The sequence below is a fragment of the Corvus brachyrhynchos genome, unplaced genomic scaffold (genome assembly GCF_000691975.1).
Source record: "Corvus brachyrhynchos isolate BGI_N302 unplaced genomic scaffold, ASM69197v1 scaffold61, whole genome shotgun sequence".
Taxonomy (NCBI): Eukaryota; Metazoa; Chordata; class Aves; order Passeriformes; family Corvidae; genus Corvus; species Corvus brachyrhynchos.
The window spans coordinates 9,680,888-9,708,383 of NW_008236478.1; the positions used below are offsets into that span (position 1 = coordinate 9,680,888).

Consider the following 27,496-nt stretch of genomic DNA (forward strand, 5'->3'; position numbering starts at 1 on the left):
CTCAACCAGCTGAGCTGCTTGGTGTCCCAAGGGGCAGCTGCCCTGGGGTGTCCTGGGAAGCACACTGTAGTGCATGGAGCCTGGCCTGCAGGAGATGAGGAAATTTCATATCTGAGCTGTATTTCCTGAAATGAGAAGTATGATCCCATAATAAAATGCAGTTAAACATTGAGCTGACTTGGAATTAATTTTGGAAAGATTGGTTTGATGAATAGAAACAATTTAATTTGGCACTATAAAGGTGTTTTCTTTAATCTTTTTGATTAAATAATTCCTAAGTGTAAGTTTTTGCTGTTTCTGAATTGCTTGGAACTTTATTATTTTTTATTTCTTTTCCCCAGAGAAAAACGTTTTAATTTATGTTGCAGAGTAGACATTTTCTACGGGGTGGCAATTCCAGATTTCTCTCAGTTCAGGGAAGATCATGTTTTTGTTTTGAAATAGTGCCTTAAATGTAAAATCTCAAATTTTCAGTAGAATTCAGCTTTTAAAATGAAAATCATCAAGATTTTCATGCAAAATTACACTGGCATGGAAAAAACAAGGTTATTTGTTAGGGTTGACAAAAACAAGCTGAGCTTCTTCAACTACAAAGCAGAAATTGGAAGCAAATGTCTCAGCCTGAGTCAACGAAGGTTTTTCCCTTTTTAATTTTTCTTTCTCGTGTCAGAATTCAGTTTTGGAAAATGTGTCCAATTTTCCTAATATTTTGTTCTGTTCTTTCTCAACTAAAGCATTCAAACAACAGGATGTCTTAGAAAATCTGGTGCTTTCCCACATCTGCCGCTGCTTCTTGTTTCTTCGTAGCATGGCTGGGGCAATGTGATGGGGCCTCAGAATATCCCCTTGAAAGGGTTTGAAGTTTCCTCTGCTGAGCTGTGTCAAACACACCCCATGGAGACAACTCAGGAACCAGCTCTGCCTTTCAGGCTCTGGTTTGTGTCTCAACCCCGTGATGGTTCCTGAGCAGCTGTGTTTGCACTGTGGTCTCATGGTCTCATGTGTGGGGGGAAAGTGCTTTTGCAGCTTTTCTTGGGAAGATTGTGTGTTCAGATGCTCAGATCCTCCCCGGTTTTCAAACTCCCAAACCATTGCAAGAGTTACCTTTATTGAGTCTGAGGTGTTTTGTCTCAAAAGCAAGTGGGAGCAGAGTGGAAGCTGTCTGGGGCTATGGTGTGGGAATGCTGCCTGGGCTGGGCTCATGTCGTGAGTGATTTTAGGGACAGGTTGCTGTAGGTGTTACCACTGCCTCAGGCAACTCCTGCTATTTCCTGGGACCCCATGTAAGATACTGCAAAGGAATGCTCACGCTTGTGCTTTCCATGACCACCAACAAGCAGAGATGGATGTTAGTCATCCTGGGCAAAAATCCAGGAAAGTCATACTAAACAATGTGCTTTTACTATGAATTTATACCCAGGAGCTGAGTAGCATTCAGCCCACTTCTGTAAAGCTGGTGTTATCCTAGTATTTGCAGGGTGGTAACAGATAAGTGATGTCTTCAAAAATATAGGGCATAGGTGATCTAGGGAGAGACACACAAAGAGCTGGGAGAGTATGGATGCTGCCTTTAGTTGTAATTGCAATTTAGGGTGGAAAAAAGGTAGATCTGCTGAAATTTGACCAAGACACAGGGATTTTATTTACTGTGTTTAGGAATGGATCCAGGATTCACTGAACTCAGCTGTCTTCAATGTGCTTAGACTCTGAAACTTGAAAACTTAACTTTGTGAAACCTCACCATAGTTGCGAGCAATACGAGGCATGTAATTTCAGGCAGGGCTTGTGCTGTAGTCCATGGCTTCCTAGAGACTCTTGAGAGGAGTGCTGTCTGAGTGCCTGTGGGAATATAAGGAACATCCTAAAAATGTCATTCTCATCGGGTTTTAGCTGGGAGAAGGCTGCCCTGCTGGATGTAAGGTGAGGAGGCACACAAACCATACAAACCTTGGTTGCTGCAGCTTGCAGCTGGCTCTTCCCCTTTTGTATGGAAAGGTGTGTGCAGGGTTTAAGCTGTGATAAAAAGAATGTTAGCTTTATTTCCCCATAGCATAGCATTGGTTTCAGCTGACATGGACTTGCATATGCTGACTCAAATCTGCTGGGCAGGTTTCTTTTCACACCCTGCTGGAAGCAGCTTGGCTATTATCTTCTTCCTAAAGGTCTCTGCGTGGGGAAATAAAGGGAAAAATGCAACAGGGGATGGTGAAAGTGAATCCAGTAGAGGGAGGAATGCTTGGAGCGTCTATTCTAAAGTCATTAAGTTGGGCACTGACTGCATAGTCACGTACCAAGGTCCCTTACAGTTTGAACAGGTTTTTTCCTGGTAGTATGCTGACAGTAAACGAGTGCTGCAGCAGCTGTGTTATTGATTAATCCTTTGGCATTTTTCTGCAAAGCTTTAAACTCTGCACCCATCAGCCTTTCAGCTGGGAAAGCCCAATGAAAGGTATGGCTGATCCCACTGCTGTGGGAGGAGGAAGAGGGAGGGAGGCCTGGCTTTTGTATTAGCAAAGATCCTTGTTGCATAGGAAAACATTAATGAACTCAGCCATTTGAGCCACATCTCTCACTTGGACCCACCTTTTAGGCAAACTGTGAAGTAACTGTTAACAAACCCCACCCAGGCAGTGGGGCTCATTGCCCTAGATGCTCTCTCTCACAGCTGGAGCAGATGTGAGGGAAACTGGCCTGTGCTTGAATCCTGCAAGGAGGAAATGATGCTGAAATGTTAAAATGATGCAAAACAATAATGAAGAGATGCCCTGGAGCTCTTCCTTCAGGCTGGTCCTGTAGAATCCAAGGGAATGAAATGTATGACATTAGTTATGCTAAAAAGGCAAGGAGCAGATGCTCAAATGCTTTACCTTCCATTGAGAAACCTCTATTCTTTCTGCACAAGTTCCCATCCCAACACAGAGAGCACAGAGGCTCCCAAGCTATCAGAACGTGTAACTGCCTTTCTGGAGAGAAGGGCATTGGGCAATGTAGCTTGTAACTAGGAGGATTACATTTACCTGTGAAATCTGAGGTTAGAGCACCAGGTACCTCAGAGGGAAGTTACATTCCTCTGTGGTCCCCTGTGTACTACTTAACTCCCTTCTCCCCCAGCCTCAGTTTGCAGGGGCATGACTCGGGAGTGTTCTCTTCAGAAAGTCAGTGAGTCCTGGAGCCTCTGACTCTCCCTGAGCACTAAAGATACAGGTGAAGTTTTGTCTTGCTCAGTGCAAAAGCAGAATGCCATGCTCCATGTCCCTCTTACCACTGCAGGAAGGTGATGGCATGTAGGAATTCCCATGCTTTGGAGTCAGTGACAGCAGATGGAGAAAACAAAGCTGATTCTAGGCAAGATGGACTGTTTTGCTGGATGGGGATCTACATAAACAAATTTGCCAGTTCTTTCCATGGAGACTCCATAATTAGTGATAGCATGTTGAGAGACAAAAGAAGTTGACTGTAATTTTAGATTGAGCTATTGAATTAACAAGGCTGCATTTGATTCCATTCTTGACTTTGAATAATTGTAGTTGCAGAGAGGTCAGCTCACAGAGTCTGATTAATTCCTGGTGGCATGTTTTATTTCAAATGCAAAACATGTTGAGATTAAAATAAGTGTTACTGGTTATACAATGCACTAAGATACTGATTTCCCATTTTATTTTTTAAACCTACTTTATCCTATAATACTGCAACTTTAATGGATAAATGCTCAGCTCTCCTTTGGGTGGTTTCAGATGCCTTGTGTATCATTACAAAATCTAACAGCAACCTTTTCTTTCTCCTTTTTCCCTTTCTGTCTTCCTCCCTCCCTCCCTCCCTTTCCCCTCTCTAGGTGATTCTCATTCTGACAAAGCTCTACGACTTCAACTTGGGGAGTGTTACGGAGAGCTCACTGTGGAGGTACGTGGATTGTGGAAATCACAGCAACTGGCATGGAGGGTTGCACTGTGTCTCTTGTAAAACTGGGGGCTGACCTGGGGTGTGGGCGTGGGGGAGTATCTGGGTTCATCAGAGGAGAAGCTGGGAGAGACTCCGAGACAACTGGAGTTGCTTTTTGGAAAAGGGATACATGATTGGGACACATTCTTTTAATGAAGTGGGGTCTGCAAACAGGAGGGTTGCATCACGTAATGGCACTTCCCTGGCACACAGAGGAGCTTGGTTTCATTCTCACCTTTGAGTGTCCTTAGACAAGTCGCTTCCTTCCTCTCTCTGCTGTGAGGCTGGCAATGAGAACAGGCTCTACAGATGGGTACACACTGTGTCTGAGAAGGTAGAAAACACAGTGCTGATATAATCTTAGCTGATCTTAGCCTTGTTCCTCACCTGAGCTGAGATGGTCATCTTGGTAGTGAGTCTCTGTTGAGCTGTAAGGAGAGTAGCTGCTGAAGGACTAGAGATGCCACAGTGAGGTGCTGGTGCCTTCTCCACTGTGGATGTACATGGATGGTGTTGCATAGCTGCCATATTCCTAGTCTGCCACAGGAGATGGACTGTCCTGGCCTGGGGAAACATGCTTCTGGACAGAGCGTGTGTTTGGAAGTGTGTGTCTGCATTTAAAACAAAGAAATAACTTAAAATCCCCTCAGCCCCCAAACTCACCCCTATAAACACCAAGGTCAGTTCCTTGATGTTTGAAATCACCAAATGGTTTCATCCTGCCTGTGGCATGGAAAGGATATGTCTTTAACAGAATTGTTATGAGGTGTTTTTTACCCTAAGGACATATTTTTAAAAAAAAAAAAAAAAAAAAAAAAAAAAAAAAAAAAGAAAAAGCAGACAGGGGCTGGTGAGACCAAGTGCCTTGTTTCAGATTCACCTGGTGTATTACAGCTGTTGTGAAACCTGCTCATAGTGCAGTTGGTGGAATAGTCAGTGCATTGTAGCTAGTCCTTGGGTGTGAGCCCTCCCTGGCAGATGGTCTCTCATTCTTCTTTCTTCAGAAGTAATTTAAAAGCCCCTGTTTGGAGAAGGCTTTGGCCATTTGCTGCAGCTTTATTCCTGTAAATGTATTTAAGGGTTAATTATTCAGTAAAGCTCTTGAAACTTCTCAATTTGAACAGTACTTAAGAAGCCTAATTGCACTGCACCATGGTAATCTGCAAAAGTATAAATAACCATGCAGCTAAGAAGAGAGAACAGTCATTTCCACTTACCCTGGTACTTTTCAAGGTATTAATGCCTTAAAAAACTTTTGCCTCTTTACATAGCAAGTACAAATGGCACTGTGATTGTACTTTAAACATAATTGCTAAACAATCTGCTCTGCATAAATAATGTAACAAACAGGCAAACCTTGTCTTAATCCTGAGCTTGCAGCATCACCTGGGCTCTGCAGAAAGGTAATAGCAGCACCCCTTTTAGAAGTTTCCCAAAGTGATGGAAATGTAATTCATCATCAGTACATTTGAAAGCATCCAACACTTGGTCAGCTGGGAAAACACACTGCTTTGTGGGAGTGTTTCAGCATGTTCTGGAACACTTCTGGTCTCCAGTGAAACAGGGGCCAGTGAGGGGCCTGGAGACTCAGAGATTGAGAAGTTAGAATAGAATCTCCCATGTTCTTTTCCTAGGTCTATGAGGAAAGCTAAGGGGAAGAACTAGTAAGTAGAGCTCTTGGGCTCTAAACCTTACTTTCTGCTTGGACAACTCAGGAAGAAGCCATGTTGTACTTGGCAGGGGAGTGTGGAGTCCTAGAGAGCATTTTTTAGTTTCTCTGCAAAGGACATTGAAGAAATGCAAATAGATACTAAGTGTAAGAAATAAGCCAGAGAAATACTCCTTTTCTTGGGATTTCTGTTCTGTTTGCACTTGCAGCCCCCTAAATCTTTGCATTATTTAAATTGGTGCTTTTCAATATTTTCTTTTCATTTTTGAGACCCTGAAACTTTTAAAAGGAGGATTTCTCTTTGCAGAAGGAATGTAAGCCTCCTGGCAATAGGTTTGCTTTTCTTAGTTAATTTTTGTAGATTCTTTGGGCCCCCAGATGGGTCACAAACTGAATGCAAGTTCAAGTAAGTATCAGAAGATGATCTGTACATTTCCAAGGTCTTTGGGTTTTTTCCCGTGTTCTGGAAATACAACTAATCCTTTCTGCTAGCCAGGAGTCCTGCCCATCTGAGCAGAGGTGCTGTATGATATCTATCCTGACCACTCGGCAAATACAGTTGCTTGCACAAGAGAGGAGAGTGGCTTTTGTGGCTGAGAGCAATGAATCACACGGCAGAGGATGCTGAGATAAAGCAGAGTGCAGTGCAATCTCCAAATACCATCTTGCCTCCACATGCTTCATGCATCAAAATCTCCTCAGTTCCCCCTGGATTTTAGCATGAGAGGCTTCGTTTAATGGAGAACTGAATTGCCATATGAAAAGAACTTCTAATCCCTGCATCTAAATACAAAAACAAGTAAATCAATAAGAAAACATCCTGAATGTAATTAAAAAAGGGAGTGAGAGCAACAGAGGAAGAGAGGAGAATTAGAAGTTACAAGATACAGGAGAAACTGCTCCTATATCAGGCTGATATGAGCTTAAGACAGGGGAAATGCTAGTCAGCATTTGAATGCAGGAACACAGGCATTGCTCTAATATCCAAATTCCTGCTTCTGGGGCTCAAACAATCACAGAAAAGGTCTCTATTGCTACTGAAGCAGCCAGCCTTGAAGCAGCCAGCTTCAAGGAAAAAAAAACCACCCACACACACTCTCTTCCTTGTGAATGCCACATCTCTTCTCCATCACAGGAGATACCTGTCAGTTGTGGTTTAGATTTTTGTTTTTCCCACTGAGTTGAGTGGAGGTGATAATTTTCCTCCTATGAAAGGAAGCTACTTTATTGTTACTTTACTATACTTGTGATGGTATGAGTCATTTATGAATTTCTGGAGAGAGGTCTTTTTCATGGGTCAACAAATAGAACTGTAAAAATTATTTAAGCTTTTAGACATGCAAACCCTTCATCACTTCTCATTTCCTAGCAAATTACCTAATTGTGTAGTTAAGAATCCAGCCTGCTTTAAATAAAAAATGGATTAAGGGATGGACATATACTTTCTGTGTGTTTTTTTTTTCACCCCACTAATACCTCTTCTCCATCAACAAAAGGAAAAGAATTTTCCCTCTAAATCTGTAAACTTATATTGTTTTGATTTGAAGTGCTGTTGGAGCACCTCTAATTCCCAAACTCTCTGTGGGCCAGGATCCCTGCATCAAACTTCATTGTCCATGAGGAACTGTAAGCATACAGGAGTGATCTGTCATGAAATATTAACTCTCTCTCTAAGGAGTAGTGCCAGGCTGCTTCACAGGAATTGTTTAAGATGCACAGTATTGAGATAAAGTTGTGGGAACATGACATTCTGGATAAATATTTAAAATTGATATTGTAATATTTGAAATGTTTTCAACTGTTTCAACCAGTGCCTATTGAGCAGTTTCTTTCTGCTAAGATAACTGGAATGAACGTTTGCCATTGTTGCTTTTTTTTAGTACTCAGGAATGCATTCATTTATTTTATTTATTTGGATTGAAGTACCTAAAAAGACAGCTTCCCCTCTCAATCTTGAGGGAGCTCTCAATCTCTGTGAAGACAGAGAGACAACAGGGCGGTCCAGAAGACAGGAGAAGCACAAGCGAGCAAGGTGCTGTTTATGATCAATGCCACAGCCGTGACTGCAACACATCAGCTAATTGGGCACTGGGGAGCAGTTTAGATTTTCTTCCAAAGTGCAAGCACTTGCATGTGTCAGCTCTGAGTCCCTGCTACCGTTTTACCCCCCTCAGATGGGTCCCCTGGAGTTCCTCTCCTCTGGCTGTGGTCCCAGCTAAATTATCTGATTGTACATAATGCTGGCCCATGCATTAACCCAAAATTGTGACTAACTCTTTCTGTTTAAGAGGCTAAAACTCTGATGAAGGAATTTTTATATATATATATATATTCCTTCTTGTTTTGTTTATTAACCAAGAAATTGTGTCTCCATGGCAGCAGTCAAAAATCCCCAAGCATTTTTTTACTCTTGCGGCTGCAGTGCCTAAAGAGGTTAGTCTGTTGTCTTAGTCTTTTTGTTGAGTTAGAAAAAAAGCCTTTCAGCTTTTTAATAGAGACAGCTGCAAAATGCAGCAGCTGCAACCCTAGTTTGGAGCAGAGAGGAGTAAAAACCCCTCAGCTTGCTTGCAAGCTGCCTTATGTCGTGCATTGCTCTTTCATTCAGTTCTGTTTGAATTACCAGAGGGCTTTACGTTGTTTCCTCCCGTGGACTTGCCTCTTAAGCCTCCCACAGTCCCCAGAGACCCTCAGCATATGTCAGTATATCTCTAGCATTTTTTGTCTTTGCAATAATTTCCCAGCTCATGCTGATTTCTGTGCCCTAGCTTTGTGTGTGGCACACAGAGCTGGCTTCAGGGAGGGCTGCTCTGGGTGGGAAAGGGTGAATGTGGTGTGAAGTGCCCTTTGGGAACTGGGGCTCAGTCTGCTTGCTCCAAATGTAGCAGCCTCTAAGACTGGTGTGTAAAGAAGTCAGGGGTCTGGAGATTCAAAAAGCCTGACTCAAATTTCCATATCATCCTCTGTGGAACAAGCCAAACCTGAAATAGGTCATGGCACAGCCAGAGCTTTCTTAAGAGTGTTTCTATCCCAGTGCCAATACATAGTTTAGACTGCATTGTGAATGGCAAATTCTGGTTTGTGCCACGACCTCTTGCTTGGTACTGGTTTGGCTCCACTGGGGCACTGTAGTTTTCTGGAGCTTGCTGTATTGAAATGCAGTCTCCATGACCAGCAGCTGACATCTCATCTCTCAGTATTGTCAAATTTGATTACATTTATAATTTTCCACTTTTGTGCTGATGACATGCATCTTCGATATGTGCTATTTTCTGGATGATTGTATTCAGGCATAAAATTAATGGAGCTGATTTTCAAAGTAGTAATGCTTCCCATTACTGCATCTTCTTTGGCACTTTTTAATAATGCTGCAAAGTGCAGAAATACTGTGCTGATGAGGAGAAGGGTTTCTTGTATCTGCAGTCAGCCATCAGGGCATGGAGGGAAGGAGCCAGCTGTGTGTGCAAGCACCCTGATCTCAGATTTGAAAACCACGGTAACCAAAAGTTTGGCATCTCTACTGTTGCTGTTTGTTAGAATGCATAAATAGCTTAGCTTAATTCTGGCTAGCTTTTTGAGGCTATGGGAGCCACCTATGAAAATCTTTGTGGTTGAGAGCTGTTAGGTGCAGACTGTGTTTGCTGAAGAACCAAGGGAATGGGGAGCCACAGCAGATGACCACAGTGTGAGATGAGAGTTGTTCCTTGAGGCTCCCAGCACCCTGAGTTGCAGTCAGTGCACACCTTCAGCAACATTCCCAGAGTAATGCAGTTCTTAGCTTCTGGTACTCTTGATGATTAGTCATTTCCCCACAGTGGGTGGTCCCATTTACCCTGGTTCAGTTCAGCCTGGCTGTCAGTCAAAGATGCCATAGATGGCCTAGGAGCCACACTGGAACTCTTTGGGACGTGCACAGTAGCTGCATGTTGGCCCACTCCTGAGCTAGCTGCTGCCAAATGAAGATGGTGGCCCTTTGTTAAATAATGTGAGCTAAACAAATATTTCATTGTGGGTGTCAGGAAATATACTGAAGGGATTATTCAGAACTGCTTGGGCTGTGTGGAGCTGAATGGGAAGATTCATGGTAATTTAAAAAAAAAAAAAAAAAAAGACAGGAGTTTTTAAAAAAAAAATAAAAGAGTGACTACAGAAGTAACTTATAAAAGAGTATTAGGGAATGATGCTTATGAAACAGAATTTCTGAAACTAAAAAACTTTAAGAAGAGAAGAGAGTGAAAGTGTATTCAAGGAGTTGAACAGAATGAGCCATAGGTTTAGCTCTCCTCAAATGTGCCAGAGTTCCAGGTAGTGTCCAGAACATACCTTCTTTGCAGTTCAGACTAGAAGGAGATGCTGTCATTGCAACAAAGGGATAGTGTGAGTTAAAACTGTTTTACATGTCTGTTTTGGGAACCAATAATAAAAATTAATAGGCTTATCTTAAATTCAGGGCTATGCTTTAGGATTAGGCAAAATCAGTAATGGTAATAAAGATAAGACTTCATTTTTTAATACTTTATTCTTTAAATATAAGGCTAACTTCTGTAGAGAAGTTTCATTTGTCTCCTTCCTGATGTTTCCCTAGCCCTGTTATATCCCACAGGATTTTCCAAAAAGGCAATAGTAATGTTCACACCTTTGCTTTATGGTGGTTCCTTGCTTTAATCACATTAATGTTGCCTCAGAGATGGTGGAGACCAAAATCATGTGAAAAGTATTAGCCCAGCAAAGGAGTCTAAAATTTGTACGTGTCTCGGGGTGGTGTGTGGATTGAAGTCCCACCTTTGCTTATTAGGGTGTTTTATTCCTCTTGTTTTATGGAGCTCATTTGTCTTTTGTGAACCAACTTGCTGACTAGTCCATTTGTTGTCTCTTAATTGCTTCATCAATGACCTTTTTGTGAGGGCAGGGATGTCATCAGACAGGGGGCCTTTTGGATTTATTAATTTTTTGTTTGCCCTGAGACTAATTGCCAAGACTTCCCAGAAGATATTAGTTTACAAATTTTAATGACACTTATGATTTATTAATATGCTTCCCCCTGCATCTGCTCATCCCTACGCTGTGGTGGAATTCCTACTGAATTGGAGAGAATTAATAAAAACAGAACTGCAGATTGTAATGGTGTTTTAGGTAATCTGCTAATTAAAAAAAAAATGCCCGTGCTTTATTTATATCTGTGAATCTCTGAAGACAGAGGTAAATCCTGGCTTTGGCTGCATTCTGCCCCAGAACCTCATTTTGGTGTTGCATGGTGGGCGCACAGGTGTTCACATTTTCGTGTGCAGGTAACTCCTGTCCAACCTGTGCTACACATCCCCACTCTGTGCCCCATTCACACAGCTTTTGCAGCTTGAAAGTGCGACTGCTTTGCTGAAGTTGTTCATGTTCAATCGTGTGTCTGTTGGAGGACTGGGCTGGTCACTGACAGTGGAAGCTGCAGATCTGTTCAGGTGAGGAATGTGCTCGTTGAACAGGTCTAGAGAGGTTGTGTGTTTGTACATATGTGTTGATCTCATAGATGACTGGGCTGTTGGGATGCTCCTGGGATCATATATAATAAGTAGACCTGGGAACTTTTGGATACACCTTGTTTTCTGGCTGGATACAGGGAAGCAGGAAGAAAAGGCAATTTATCAAATTCCTAACTTTTGGAGGGAATGTTCTCAGGACCAAAGTGGAATTCCAAACAAAACGTAGAGAGAAAAAAACATGCTGCATTTTGTTTTAATTTTCCACGATTCAGGTAAGAGCCCCAGCCATCCCTCTTGAATTATTTATATTCTGCAAAAGAGCTGCAACAGGAGAGACTGAGAATCTCTCCACGGAGAGACTCTCTCTAATCTTACGTGTGGAAGATCCAAGTTCAAGCCGTTGCTCTGAATAAATATAAAGGGAAGTGCTTTTTTATTCCTCAAGTAATTACATTGTGTAACTCATTGCTACAGGATGTTGGGAGGCAGAAATAATAAAAGCATAAAGGGATTTCAAAAGGGGATTCAGTGAATTAATGGAGGATATTTCTACTGGTGGCTGAATAACGTGATAGTCTGGCAGTAGCCTATGGCTTACATGAATTATTTTATAACATTGAAGGAACAGACAAGTCTACAGCTTTTGGATCAGAGTTGCAGAAACATGTCTTTTTTGTTACCTGTTTGTCAGCAATGAGCTACTCATGCTTTAAGTATTCCAATAGAATAGCTGGGATTGTGCTGGAGATTTGATATTTCACAGTATATAAGTGGTTTTGGGATTTGGAGATCTCTGAGTCCAGAGAACTAGATGAGAGACTTGGAGAAGAAGTCATGCTTTTATCTTTCATATACTTTCCCCAGAATATTCTGTGGCAGATTAACAGGTAATACAAATATTTGTAATTTGGTGGTTCTACTGTGGCTGTCTTATTCAAACAAGGGATTTGAGTCTTCTGCATCACAGGTGGGCTCTCCGTCAGTTGGTGTCTCTTGGATGCTACCACATTGTGTAAGTAAAGGTGTTTTATTGGCCTAGAAGTGCTCTTTGAAATTGTAGTTTGAAAAAAAAAAAAAAACAAACCCAAAGAACCAGCCCCAAACCAAAACAAACCAACCAAAAAAATATCTTTGGCATAATTTAATTTTTGAGCCACTCCTTTTAGGCACTCAGCTGGGTCAATGGAAACTTAAACCTGCTCAGATCTCTGGTCATTCCGTTCCAGAAAACTAGATGATAAAATGGGAAATTTAGGGAATTTAATGCCAAAAGATATTTCTGGTGTAGATTTGTAAACATGAGGATCTTAGTGTGAACTAATGAAATTTGTTGTGGAAAAAAGTAAACTGTTCTAGGAGGCTGGAAAAATATGCTTGTCCCTGTGTTCTCAGCTCATACATGCTGTATTTATTATAGTTTTTCTGTCCTTGTTGGTGAATTTCTTTGATTCCGAATCCCCAAGAAAGGAGACATCCTATCTCATCAGCAGTGAATTTTGAGCTCTGGTCATGTTCCCAGGCATTTAGTTCTGGGGTTTGGTGGAGAAGGTCAGAGGAAGCTTTGTCGAGAGCAAATGTGCTTTTGAAGCCTCACTGTCCCTATGAAGTCATCTTGTCAGGGTTGGCAGGTAGGGTGTGTTTGTAGTGCTTTGCCTACTTGTTTAGAAGCAGCAAGGCAGTGCTCAGGAGGGAGTTTGTAGCCAAGAACCTGCTGTTGCAGATCCTGTGGGTGTTGTGACTGTTGCTGCATCAGCAGAGCCGCACCTGTTAACAGGAATTGGCTACTCCATGTCTTCTTTTGTCATTTGGAGAAGCAATTCCACTGCTCTCGTTAAAGAGCTGCTCCTTTGGTTGAGTTATCTAATCTTACATTCTAATGAGATTTGGATGTCGACTGCAAAACTTTTTGCAGGAAGCCACACTTAAAGATGAATTTGTTTTGACCTTGCTAATGTCTTTTTCTGATCACTCTTTTCTGTGCAGAGGAGTTTCGTTGGCACAGATTAGTAGCGGATGCATTCAATGGGAATCTGTGCCAGTAGTAATGAAAACCACACGTTAAATTCCCTTATAAATATGCAAATAGGTAAGTGAAAAATAAAACCTTCTTAATAAATTACATAAGAGCTTCCATACTAGATCTCATCTACTAGGATTGGGAAAAGAGGTGCCCAGAGAAGAGTACGTTAAAAATCTTACAATGTTATGGGGTATGGACGGGGTCTCGCTAAAGCGAGTGGGTGGAACATCTCTCATATGAAGAAAGGCTGAAAGAGCTCTTTAGCTGGAGAAGGGAAGGCTGGAGTGGGACTGGTGGATCGCATCAATGCGCACAAATTCCTCAAAGCAGGGGGCAAAGAAAATGGAGCCATGGTCTTTTAAGTGTCTGCCCAGTGACAGGACAGGAGACAATGCATGGGCACAAACTGAAACTCAGGATGTTCCCTCTGAATATGATGGAAAACATTTTTTACTCTGTGACTGAACACTGACTGAGGTTGTTCAAGGAGGCTGTGGTGTGTCCATCCTTGGAAATACTCAAAAGTTATTCGGACTGATCCTGGGCAAATGTCTTCTATGTGGCCCTGCTTGAGCAGAAGGTTGGATCAGATCAGCTCCAAAGACTCCTTCCAACCTCAGCAATTCTTTGGGTCCAAGAAGGATAATGAAGCATTGGCCAAAGGTTCAGAGCAAGTAGAAGAATTTGGTTCATAGGACAATATGTAGTTAATCTTTGCATCTCCTTGCTGGAGCCTGTTTTTACCCGTGTGAAGTTTAGATGAGTTCCTAGAATCAGATCCAAAATCTGTCAAGGACTGTAGTACATGCAAAGACTTCACCTGCAGTTCAGAAAGTTCCCTGGCCTCTGATCAGGCAGACAGAGATAGATACTGCCAGGCACTTTCCAGGCAGTCAGGCCTGTGTAAGGAGGTTCTTGTACAGAACAGTTTCTGTGTTGGTGCCACCTAATGCTTGCTGCAGGATGCAATGCCCACACTAAAACTGGGCTTTGCATTGCCTTACAAGATTTGTTTCTCTTTGACCAAGCTTTTCTTTTACTTTCTCTTCCCATCTCCTTCCTCCCTTGACTTTTCTGTTCTTTGCAATTAGGCTTCAGACCAAGCCATAAATCTTGGATGCTTTGTACAGTGGCTTGTAGAATTTAGTACTTTAGTACTTTAACATGGGTTGTGTCTGTTTATATTGATGTTTTATTATGTTGTAGTGTTTTTGCTTTTGTTTTTTTTCCCCCAAATGCACTGCCATTTTATAATGGCTATAAATAATCTGAAGGATGGAGAAAAGCTGTTTAAAAATGTGCAAAAATCCTTCCATCTTTCTTTCAGTCTGGTCTGTCTCTCTCATTATGTCCATGGTAAATTCATTAGGCTTCTAATGAAGTTAAAAGTGCCCATATGAAGTGATCACTTCTCTGAATAATATTTACAAAGGGCTATGTTCCCCCTGTCTGGAAGGCAGCCTTTGATTTATTTACTTACCACATGTGCTTCATCTGTAAAATCTGTCAGCCAGTTCTTTTACAGTATATCCCTGACCAAGTGAAAATGAAAGCTCCTGTAAACTTCTAGATCATGGGAAGCTAGTGCATTTTTACATGTAGGATTTCTACCTCTGAATAAGAACTGTAAAAGTCTGGTGAGGCCTTTCTGTAACCAGATTGCTAGGCCTTGTTTCTGGGTCTTTGAAGGCCAGTTACTTTAGAAAATTGACTCCATAAATATTAGTAGTCACTTATATCTGGTTTTCCCTGAAGCTCGCTGTCCAGATGCCTGAACCTAGCAGCAGGCTGTCTGCAGGAGCTGGGCATTCAGCATCCTGCAGGTCTAGTCAGGAATGCAGATGTGGTGCTGTATTGGAAAGGTTGAGGGATATTATCCCATGATAAATCCAAAAATATCCTTTGGCATCTGTAACAGGACTGTTATGTGTTATTTTCTGGATCTTGTAGTCTAGCTCAGGGTATCTGTGAGGAGGATGGTAACAGGGAGATGTTTAGCCTTTTAATACAGTTGTTACTGCCACGCCTTACCCCCAGGTAGTTTGTGCAGAGGTTGAGAGATGCACTGTGAACTGACCTGGGTGAGTTCTGGTGCATTTAAAATGTAACAATCTCCAGCTATCTGTAACTACTTCCAGGACTCCAGGGCGCTGTTTTGTACAAAAAGTCTTGGAAGTTCCAAAGCCTCTCCAGGAGAAGTACGCAGGAAGAAAGAGCAACCCATCCCTGGGAGCTGGCTTCTGGCCTTGTGGGAGTCTGAGCTCACAAGGAGTAATCAGCCCCGTGGAAAGAGAAATGCACATTGGTCCTCTTGCATCTCTTTCTCTGAAATGTTAGAAATTGTAGGGATCACTTGCTTTCAGGAGGAAGCCTGGTGGCTGACTATTGGTCCTGGAGGGGGACGAGTAAGCAGCAGGTTCAGAGCAGAAGTCAGGACCAGCTTGGAAAAGAGTAGTTCACACACAGGTAATATGCCTCAGGTCTTGATGTGGAAACAGGAGAATCACACAACGTCCGTCAACACAAAGGGGTGCTAGAAATTGTAGGGATCACTTGCTTTCAGAAGGAAGCCTGGTGGCTGACTACTGGTCCTGGAGGGGGACGAGTAAGCAGCAGGTTCAGAGCAGAAGTCAGGACCAGCTTGGAAAAGAGTAGTTCACACACAGGTAATATGCCTCAGGTCTTGATGTGGAAACAGGAGAATCACACAACGTCCGTCAACACAAAGGGGTGTATGAGTTCCCTTGAGAACTCAGAAAGTATGATCCCTCTCTGGGTCTTGTGTTATTACTTCAGGGATCGCAGAAAAGCTTGACCTTGAGATGCTCCAGACACAAGTCTCTGTAAAGCCACTGTGTGGGAGACCTTGTCCTTTCTTTGGATTACTTGCAGCTGTAAGTGACTGAGGAAAACCAAGGCAGTGAGATCATCTGCTCAAATGTAAGGTTTCAGATATAATGTTATATTGCCATGGAGTAGTTAAGCTACAGAGTAAGCAGTGGACCATGGTACATCATTCAGTGTGCCTCTAGCGAAGTAGAGAGTAAATGTCCCCTGGAAGATTAAAATCCCATTGGTTCTATTATGTGTAACCAATAAAGATAAAAGGGATGTTTATGAGGAATACAGAGTTACCACAGCACATTTAGCTTTGTACCCCCACGTGTGCGTTTTCTATTTTGTACAAGGCATGGGGAACAAAGGATTTGTTTGCTTTGGGGTTTCTTTTCTGGTAGAGTACATGGTAGGGGGGACTGTAGTGGACCATTTGCCTCTCTGAGGACTGAAGAGTTATCTGCACCAACACTACCTAATTATAGGGGCTGAGGGATTTTAGTCACACCACCTGAAAAGTTTGTATGTGTTTGTTGTCGGTGGCTCTTTAACAGTGATGGGCACGAGAACATGGCCCTGCTATAGTGGTGGGAGATTTATAAGAAGTCCATATTTCCTTTTGGAGGTGTTCATTTTAAATAGTTACAGTGCCTGTGGTTTGTTCAGGGGACAGATGAGGGTGAAGTTAAGTAGGCTGTGGTCTAACTCAGTTATCTAGCTAAATCTGATGCAGGCAGGGTACATGATGTGGTTTGTCATGAAATGTCCTCTTGCATAACATCAGAAGAATCAGAGTTGTAACTGTGCAGACATGGGAATGGTGCTTTTCCTCGGTATGCAATAGCAAACTTGTTCTTCTTGTGTCTGTCTGGTTCCAATAGCAAACTTGTTCTTCTTGTGTCTGTCTGGTTCCAGAGCATCACTGGACATGGCACCTTGCCATGTCCCCATGGTAAATCTGGAACTGGTTTGATACTTGCACTGCTAGGAATCTTTTGAGGCATGCTTGGCAGTGGAATTGTTGAGGAGCTCAGGTCTTGTGGAAAAGTGGGTTCTTGAATTCCTTAGCACTGATGTTCCAGTTTTCTGTTGTTAAAGTCCCTGTATCACTTGCGGAATGCAAAGGCAGTCCTTTGTTCTTAGGGCTCCTTTCTTGTGTTTTATCTTAGCTTCATTGGTCACTGTGCTCCTTCTCATCCTGTGTGACAAAAAACATTACAAATGCTGCAGTAGGCTGTGTTGCAAACTGTTATCTTCAAAAATGACATTCATAAAGGTTAATAATTGGAATAAGCTCTGGCAGTTACTAATTAGCACCATTACACAATCAGCTCACATTCTGGCAGCATTAGGCATACTTAATCAGTCAATTATCATTGATCTTGGAAAGTGGTGCTCTAAAGTTAGCATAAGGTGCCTTTGTGAGTGTAGAAAAGGAATTTGACACTGCCACAGTGGTCAGGCTGCTGGGAACATGTGGTTTGAGGGACCAGTCTGGTGTACCTGACTTATGGATGGACTGGTGTCTTGGGGTGACAGCTGGAATTCAAAATCAGATAGTATAGACTCACCTTCAGGCATAAATAGGTCCTATCACTGTCCCTCTTTGCCGTTTCAAACAGTAGGGGGTGTGCAGGGAGAGAGCTGGCTTTGGGGAAAAATGGATTTAATGACTTCAATGAATTTCAGTTAAAGTGTAATGACTTACAAGCTTTTCAAAGAACAGCTGGAGCATAAGGTACTATTTTCCTTGGTTTTATTTTTCTTCATGTGAATTATAGTTCTCAGGGTAAGGAAGTTGTAAACAAGATGGGGAGGTACCAAAGGATTCTAAATTCTAAAGGATTTCCCTTTAGAAGTATTACATAAAGTGACCTTAATCTTACAAATCTAAATGTCATGATTGCTCTGTGCTCTCTCTGACACTCAGGTGCAGAGCCTTTGCTGCTTGTGCTGGCTCAGAGTGCAGAGGGAGCAGGGCTGGTGCTGCACACAATGGCCATGGTTTTCTAGCCAGTGTTTGGCTATTCCCAACTTGAGTGTTTCAACATGCATCTCTTCTAAAACCATCTGTTGTTTGTGCCTGGTCAGGAAGGTGTGTAGCGATGCGTGGCCCACGCAAGCAAGGATGGTGGCTACAGTCCAGTGTGCGAAGGAAATTTTCCAGATCTCTGTATGGAAAATGAGTATGTGGAGTGCTCAGGGCTGACGTGCTGGTTTCTGCTCTTTCTTGCTTCCCTTTTATAATTCTCTGTTTTGACTGTTTAAGATATGGTCTGCAATGTGTGTAAATTCACAAGGGATAGAATGGGCAAGTTGTCAACAACATGTTGGAATGTAAGGGGAGTCCAGGATACTGTGAAAGTAAAGCAACTTGTGTAGGTGAAAGGGCCAGGAAAAACATGAGTTGTACTTGATTCCTCTTTGGAGTTTGGCCCAGGGCCTCTGTCAGTTTAGCAGAAGGGAAAACGCATTGTTGTGATTATTTTGGAATGTGTTTGTAATCTATCTCTCTCTCCTGCTGCTTATTCTCTGAGAGTTTTCATTGTGGGCAAATGATCCAGAAGAATATCTGGTTAGAATCTTACAGGCTGGATGTTTCATCAAAACCATTTTGTGCAGCAGAAATCTGAGAATACACTTCAGGGCTGACTGAAGTCAGAACAACATTGATTATTTTTCTCTACATCTGAACATTCGCCTTTGCTCTTGGCAAAAATCTTCAAGGGGTGTTGGGAGTAGGGACAAGGAGAAAACATGTCAGAAGTTCAACTCTGGTTCCAGTTTTTGCAAAAAGTTAGCCCAATGCAAAGGGATTTGTTTAAAAAGTACTTGATCATACATCTGATTCCAGAAGTAGTAGAAAGTGAGTGTGAGAACAATCTATACCCCCAGTATTTCCCTTCCTGTTACCTGAGGTGCAAATGCTTCTCAGAAGTGTAAAGGAAACTTGGTAGAAGAAATATTAAAAATCTGAGCATGGTTATGGATTGTACAGTGATTATTTAATCTGGAGAGAGGAAATAAGTACAGGAAGCTATTTTAGATGTAGGGCACTAATGTAGTATCCAAATTTGGAGGAGGTTTGACTAGATGACCTTTAAAGGTCACTTCCAACCCAAACTATTCCATGATTCTAAGGAAGTCAGAGTGTTTCCAGGCATTTTTCCAGAGACTTTGGGCCAGGCCTTGTAAAAGTAATGAAGAGGAACTTGTCTTCATATATCTTGTACTTAGCCTGAGAAACTTCCCTGAGCCAAACCCGGGGCAGCCCCATGGGAATCTTGTACCTCAGGAGAAGCTGGCAAGAGCTGCTGCCTGGGCTGGGTGTCACGGCAGAGCTCTGGCTCCTGGGTGCAGATGCTCTGCTGCAGAGCTCAGGCAGGATTTCCCCTCAAAGCCTCCAATAATGCATAGCCTGTGTAGGTACCTCTAAGGGTGATTGATACTCTTTAGGAAATGTGCAAGGCTCAGGGCTCAGAACTGGTAAACAGCTCTGGCATTCTGCTGTATGACAAATGACATCACCTATGAAGAGTGCCTTGGTATGGCAACAAATACTATGGCAACATCTGTAAGTGGAGCTAATTTTAGAAGAGAGGTGCCAGGCTACAGTAGCTCAGTTAAGGAAAAACAGTTGGACACTTTGTTCTTACAGCAGTCCTGTAAGTATGCAAATATATACAGCATAATCATTCCCTCCCCCGCCTGGCCTCCCAATATCTATTCTCCAGTTACTGAGTATTTTGCAGCAGTGCAGAGGCAGGTTTTAGGAAAAATACCCTTAAAGTGGAGCATCGATTGCTCGGGAAGGTGAGAAGTGTCCATTTTAAAAGACTTAAGATATGTGTTAGACAGCCTTCTGAGGTAGAAGTCTGCGTCTGGTTAGTTGTGCCTTTGGGGGGGGGGGGGGTGAACTTTGGTGGCTTTTTCCTAACCCTGTCTCCATAACCCTGTCTCCAGTGATAGGAGAGCCTCTCACCCATATTCTTGGGGAAAAGCAGCACAACAGGCTTCGTATTACAAGCTGACTATGAAAGGAGCTGAGAGGTTGAATAATTTTTCCTTGAGTGCATTCAGCACACTTTTGACCTATCAGCATCTTGTGACCTATCCTACCTTGTCTTGAAATGTCCCCATTAGAATATTATGTAAATAGGATGGTGAAGCCAGCATGGAAATTGGACAACACGCAATAAAAAGTGTTAACTTGACTCTGAGGCCGTGCTCTCTGCAGTGCATCTGTTCCGATGTAGATCCCATCAACAAGCAAATCAATATTGCAGTGCAGATGTGCAGTTTGATAGGATGCTTGGGTCTGATGGCTTGAGAGCATGAAAAGTTCTCATCTCACCTCTTTGATGCCCTCTCCAGCTGATTACAGTGGAGACCACGGAGTGCAAAAATCAATTGGCTGATGTTGGAGCAGTGCTGGAAACATGTGAGTGCTGTCAAAGCTACTGTGTTCAAGCCAACAGTGCTGGCTGAATAGCTGCTGGAAGAGCAGAAAGATGTGTCTGACATATGAGGAATCCTGAGCAGCTCAGAATCTCACTTCTTTTTCTTAAATAGGCATGAAGCTGTGGCAAGTGCTGTCGTGTTTGTAAAGTGAGGCAGGGGATGATTTTAGATACAATACTAGGGAAAGTGGTGAATATAGGCAAGGACCCCTTGATAGTGATTTTTTTAGCTCATGGTGGTAGGGTAGGAGAGATCATACTATAAAGAGAGTCTTAGGACCTTGTTCACTGGAACAGACTGCTGCTTTGCTTTGCAAGAGTCACCCTGCTTCATGGAGCAAAATTACCAAGTAATTAGCTACTTGTATGCAAAGTGGGATTATATCATGGAAAGATACATTTTAGAGAAGGAATCTTTTGACATTAGAGTCTTCCTTGCAGCAGATATCTTCTGGAAATACTGGGTTACACTCTTGGTGTAATCCTAAATAAAATGAAAAAATTGTCTAGAAGCAACTACAGGGATTAACTGTGAAGTAATAACTGTGTCACTGGTGACTCCTGGATGTGTAACTATTAAAAACATTCCTGGGGTATAAAGGCAGAAGGAGCACTGTACTCAGACACTGTGCAAGATCATGCAGGAGAAGAAAATCAGTCACAGACACTAAGCAGAGATTAATTCCTCATCTAACATCTGCTTGATCAAGAGCAAAAACTCTTGGGACAACATCCTATCTTGATTGTAAAAATAGCAGTAATGAAGAATTCACCTTATCCATTAGTACAGTCTGCTGGAACAGTTGCCCTTCCTGTTTTTTTTTTTTTTTAAAAAGCCCACCCAGAATAGAACAGAATACCTTCTTACCCATACTTGCCTAGCCTGAGTTTATCAGGTTTTAGCTCTTTGTGCTTTTGTGGACTGAATGGAAAGGCCCTCTACTTCCCCAGGCAGGCTCTCACATCCTGTTTAAAGACCAGTTGTTGTTCATAATGCAGCAGGTTTTGCTACTCTGATGATTCCTGTTTGGGTGGTGCTTCTCTTCACAAATGGCAACAAATCCAGTGTCCTCAAATTTCTCATGTTCCAGTTTATAGTGTGGGAAGAGAATTCTCAGAAAGGTGCTCTCTGTAGAAGTGCAGCTCTGCACGTCCTCAGATTCACAGATTTAAAGCACAGAGAAGAAGTAATGATAATAATCTAATTGTATAGTGCAGTCCAGAGAATCTTACTCAATAATTTCTACATTGAGTCCCCAGTGTAGTTTGAAGTATTGCTTCTTGGCTGGAAACATACTCAGTCTTTACTAATACTTATAGTGTTTCAATTATGTGATCTGATTTGTATTGCTGCTAGAACTGGCATTTCATTTTTGATGCTGCAGCAAATGGACTCTGGGCTGAGTTGGCCAAATTCAGTGATGCTGGAAGACAGGCTGGTTTGCTATATATCTGAGAGCCTCAGCACCTGTGAAATTTCAAATTGCAGCCATGATTCCTTGATGAAGAAAACCAAGCCTTGGAGCTCTTTGTTCCTCACTTTCCCTTTCATGGCATTATAATTGCAAAAAGAGCTGAGGGCATAAAATTCAGGGGGATGAAATAAAGCACTGGCTCATTCATGTGGAACACTTTTTTTTCCTGAGATGCTTTTTTTTGATCTTTAAAAGACCCTTGAAAGCAGGGAATTTTTCTTGAGACTGAGGATTGAGGAGGTTTTTCTTCCTTTTCAACTCTGCCAAAGGCTTCATGGCTGATGAGTATATCCTGGGAGGGGTGCAGAGACTCAAGTTCTCTGTGGATCTTGGATCTGGCTGGTGCCTGAGGGAAAGGAAAGTCTTTACCTGAGCTTGGTGCTGCTTTAAGATAGATTATTAAGATTCCATCTTGCAGGCACCTTGGATGCAGCCAGCCCCAAAGCTGGACAAGCAGAGGGGACAAGGCTGACCCACCAGCACAAGTGCCTCCCTTTGCTGGATGCACTGTTGGATCCATCACTGCTGTGCTGTCTGCTGGCTCCTGTGCTGTGTGGGTGCATCTGCAGCCTGGGTGCAGTGTCCATCAGGTTTCACTTCACCTGGGAGGTGTTATCAAACAGCAAATAGTGCTGAGTGCGTGCAATTCCTCATCACCAGCTGGGAAGGCAGGTGCTCAGTACATTGAATGGCAGGTGCAGTCAGAAAACCCCTGCAGGTGAAGGTCCTGTGTGCCTTGGCTGGAATAAGGGCAGCTGTAGGGTTAAAGGCACTGTGCTCTCATGAAAATTGGGTGAGGTGCCCAGCTCCTTCTTGATTGTTTCCCCTGAAAAAGTTCCTCTTGGCTCAAAAGAAAAAAAAAAAAATCATAATTCCGTGGCTTTGTTCTTCTGAAATAGGAGGTGGTGAACAGCAGAATAATGTTGGAGGATTTTATTTGCTGTGGCTATAAGATCAGGAGAGCACAGATAAAGCATGCAGGTTTCTACTGCAGGAACTGATACAGTATTTTCTAAAGATATGATCTTGGCTAGTCTTGACTGTTCTGGCACAAAAAAAAAGGCTCCATATTTTGGAACAAAACTGGCTTGTGTTTCTTCATGTTATTATTTACCTGAAAATAGCTCTTTTCTTTTTACATGTGTTTGAATTTATCTTCCTAGACTAGGATATTTTATTTTAGCCCTACAACTGTAGTATTTACTTCTTTTATGTATTTTCAGGTGCAGGGGAAAGTTGCACACTGCACAAAACAAAGCATAATTTCTATTTGTATTAAATTGCAGATCCCCCTGCATTAGGGAGAAAAAGCTGTCTTTGATTCCCTGCCATTAAATAATTGTTATGTTGTTTATAGTGTTTTAAAATTAAAACCTCATCTGGTCATTTCAGCATTTGTCACCTACTTTTCTGCCTCTCAATAGAGCATTTACAAGTATTTCTATTGGCTTTTTCTGCCTAGCAACATTTGTTGCAAGTAGTTTAGAAAAATAAATGGTTTTCCATCATAAATCCAAAGCTGCAGCAGGACTTAACAACCTTTAGTTATCTTTCCTCAGAGTTCTCTTTAGAAAGAAAGATGTGATAAAAATGAAGACTTGGTGCTATGAAATCTCTGTTTACATTCTGCAAACAAGACTTTTTTCCATCAGAGTCTGTTTTTATGAAGGAAATTGTGAGATGCCCCTCACTTCATTCTCTTTCCTGAAATAACATGGTGGTGTTTGTGGCTGATTGCTGAGGCATGGAAGAGAATTCTGGGATTGGTATCTCCGGTGCTGCATGCAGAAGGAGGGCCCAAATGAGAGGCCAGTTTGACAAATTGCTCTGCAGAGAACAGTCTTTTCCCTGCAAGTTTGTGCTCTCTTTCTGCTGCACAGGTCTAACGTGACAATTACATTTTGTTGTGTTTAAGCAGTGACATTTCTGTCACCTTGTTTGGCAGCTGGTTCCGTGTCTTAAATGCCAGAGATGTCCCAAACTTGAATTTTCTATCTGACAAGACAGAGATGTTTCAATTTCTTAGTCCATCTTAGAGATTTTGATGAAGTATCTCCAATGGGCACCACTGATGATTCTGCAAGTTACAGGAGTTTAGTGACATTTGGCCTAATATTTCCTTCTTTTAGTTTCAGTTTTTGCATCCATTTTGAAGAGGTAAATAGGATTTTTTTTGTCTGTCTGAGTCCAACAGGAATTGGATCAAGCTTCTAAACCTTTCACATTCTGATGATTACTAATAGCTCCCTGTCCTTGCTTTGCCAAATTGCATGTTTAATTATTTTAATCTCACTCACAAAGAGTATGCTTCACTGTGGAACACTTAATTCTATTTACCCTATGAATTTTGCCCAAATTCTAGTTATTCAGTTCACAATGTGATTAAAAACTGATTTTGAATTGAGAATAAATCTGCTGGATTCATTGGAGATCCCAAACACAGCATAGCTAAGATCTGACTCAGATTTGTTTGTTTAAGTATAGTTTTCCAAGTGCTGTATATTAGATGGATTTTAGGAAGAAAATATTTTAATAGTTTCTTCCTTAAAAGCCATTGGTTATACAACAGTCAGGGCGATGGTGGTTTTTATTAAACAGAAGGTTGTTTTCAGTGGTTTTGGATTTGTTTGTGTTGAAGTACCAATAATCTAGAAGAAGAAGAAATGTGTCATGCAGTAGAGATAGTTTCAAATGCATTTTGCAGACAAAATGTAGACGATGTTCTTCACATGATGTCATTTAACCAGAGCTCATGTAGGAAAGAAAGTGGATCAAACGGAGTGTTTATTGAATTGTGCTGATGTTTTTCTTTCTGTCAAAAACTAATTTTGCAAATATGCTTTTTTTTTTTCTTCTTTCTTGGCACCAGTCTTTTGTCACAGACTTGAGCCATGTTTCAGCCTTTAAGACCTTGTGACTGTTCCCCTGCCTTGTGACTGATTTAAGAGGTCAACCTCTTTGGGGTACACCAGCTTAGAAGTCTTTACAGGTGCTTTCAAAGTCCTGCATGAGGGAGATTTGGAGGCTTTCCCACAAGCTGAAGATCTACCTTTAGCATGGAAAGCTTTACATTTCAGTGCACTTCTATTTGCACTGGTTATTCAAGTTTAAAGCAGGTTCACTGGAAATAGGGTCTAAATGCCTCATCTCTGGACTCTTGCCATTGGTATAGAATGATGAAACTCTTCAGGTGGGAGCAAAGTTCAGGAATAAAACTGAGCTTTCTGTATTTTTCACATTGGCAATATGGAGATGGCCGTGCTCATTTGCTTGAGGAATGTGTAAGTCATTGCATTCAGATTCTTGTGGAAATGGAAACTGTTGCATTATTAGTATGAACATCATAGGAATCTTAAGGACAAAGCTTGTTTGTACCTGTATTTTTTTCTATACAAAGTTAAACATGGACTTACCAAAAGCATTTGTTGTACAAAGCCCCCCAGAGCCTCACCTCTGTATCCAAACCTTAGTCTGGGTGCACGAAAGCCCTATTTTTCAGGTAATGTCTGAAAGGAGTTAATGCTGTCACACTTCACTGACTGACAGTTTTCAAAGGACAGCCTCTGCTTCTTTCACTGGTTGTCAGCAGTAAAAACTTTTTGCATGTTTGCTGTTCAGTGTTTATTGCTCAAGTTGTTTGGTTGGTTGGGGGTTCCCATGCAAGATCAGAGGGTGGTAGGGAAGGTGCTGCTGAGAAAACTAATCTCTCAGGGACAAAGTAAAATGGATTTTAAGAAGGAAGATGTTTCAGAAGATAGATGTAGGAAAATGTAGTATGTTTTGATTAAGGTCGTCAATGCTGCATACTTAAGCTGAAGATCAACTCTCATTAAGTTTAATTGGACATCTGTATTAGGTAGGTGGCTTTGAAAATCTTTCCCTTTATATATTCCTCTTTTTCTGCACAGACAGTATTACCCACAGAAATTCATCTGGCTTCCAAATTGTAAAACTTTGTTTTTTTCTTCACTAAGAGAGAAGTTAGATGAATATTTTATTTATGGGATGAAGTAGATACTTGTCTTGTTCAGCTACTATAGTATTTGTATAAATCAGTTAATAAAATGAACATTGCTGTTCTGATATTCTCATTGGGACTCAGTATGTATTTTTAAATTGGAATATTTTATTAATGCCAGTATCTCCCAACCAAGCATTCATACTTGCATCTTTCAAATACCTGAAAAATGACAGCTGGAAATGGATTGTATCTTTGGAAAACAGTACTAAAACTTACAGTGAACAGTTGTTGTTGGTATCTTTGGAGACTGACAGTTTCTCTAGGAGATCTGTCGTGGTCTGGGACCACAATCAATAAGAATATGGGTTTCTGCATCTTGTTTTACTGCTGGAGCTCCTTCTCTGGCTTCTAGCTCACCTGTTTGGCAGCATGGTGTAGTTATCATGAGTCAGGGCAACATGATTCTGTGAAAACCCCACGTGGCAAAGTTTTCAAGGAGTACCCATGGAGAGGAGAGCCAGGCATAACTAGCTTTGGGTGACACATGTCAAGGGAAGAGCTTGGTGCTGTGCTTCAGGAGCTGGTCTGGCAGGGCTTTATGGTGCCTGGTACATGATGGGGGTCACCTGTCCCTTGGCTGAGTGGATAGGGGAAGGCTGGTGCCATGTGGGAACTCTTGGGATGTGGTGACTGGTTGCCTTTGTTGCTTTCCTCCAGTCTGCAGATACTACAGAGAGCATCTTGAGAAAGCACTGCCTGGCAGTGTGCCCTCTTTTGCTTCTGCATCTAGAAACAATTTTTTTTTGGGCCAAGTGTAAGCTGGCATCAAAGATGTTTTCACTTCTCTCAAAGGTTATTATTTTAAAGGGCAAATAGTGCCCAGAGCAGGATTTTACCATTCCCTCTGTATTTTCTTCTGGTGACAAGCTGATTACTTTTCCTGCTGTTTTATTTTCCTGCTTTTGCTTTTCCCCAAACTTCCAACTGCCATGAAAACTCCCAAGTGTTTTTTGCCCAAATGCATGCAGGTGAGCTTTTAAATGTGAATTGCTTGATAGATAAATGAGGATCAGTTGCTCTATTTAATTATGCAGTCTTCTGTAATGTGTCTCCAACAAGCATTCATCTTATGGATAGTAATTATTCTTAGCGTGCCCATCTGAGCAAGATTATGCTTTGGTAATTGGTTTTGAATCCTATATTCATTTTATTTTAAGCAGCACTCACTTTAATCCTTTCTATCAATGTTTGGGGATTGAAAGTGAGGTGAGCATGTGGCAGGAGCAAGGGAAGGATTTCTCTTTTTCTTTGTTAGGATGCTGCCAAGCTGACATGGTAGAAGTGGAGGGTGGTTGATGGCAAACACAGATGATGAAAAACAGGCTGCTGGTTTGTTTGTGCTCACACTGATACTCTGCACATGAGGATGCCCAGGCGGCTTGTGCAGACCCTCCTGCTATTGCTGGTCCTGGAGTTGCAGGGAAAGTGTGAGACACTTCTGTCTGGGAATGCAGGGCCACACTGTTACTCACCTGCAGTGGAAGTGTGATGATTTCTCTTTCTGGCTTATGTATAGACCAATGTCCTGGCAACCGTGGGCAGCAGGTGGTCAAATAGCTCTTTATGCTTTTGAAATGGAAGTTATGATTCTTCTGCTAAGTGCCTG

The 27,496-nt window shown here is 41.9% G+C and overlaps 1 protein-coding gene across 1 annotated transcript in view; it reads left to right on the forward strand.

The window, feature by feature from the left end:
* Positions 1-27,496, forward strand: part of SORCS3 (sortilin related VPS10 domain containing receptor 3) — a 277,450-nt gene that overhangs the window by 84,438 nt on the left and 165,516 nt on the right. The window contains exon 3 of the mRNA XM_008643870.2: positions 3,833-3,900. Within this exon, the coding sequence (XP_008642092.2) occupies positions 3,833-3,900 (68 nt within the window). The remainder of the gene's footprint in view (positions 1-3,832; positions 3,901-27,496) is intronic.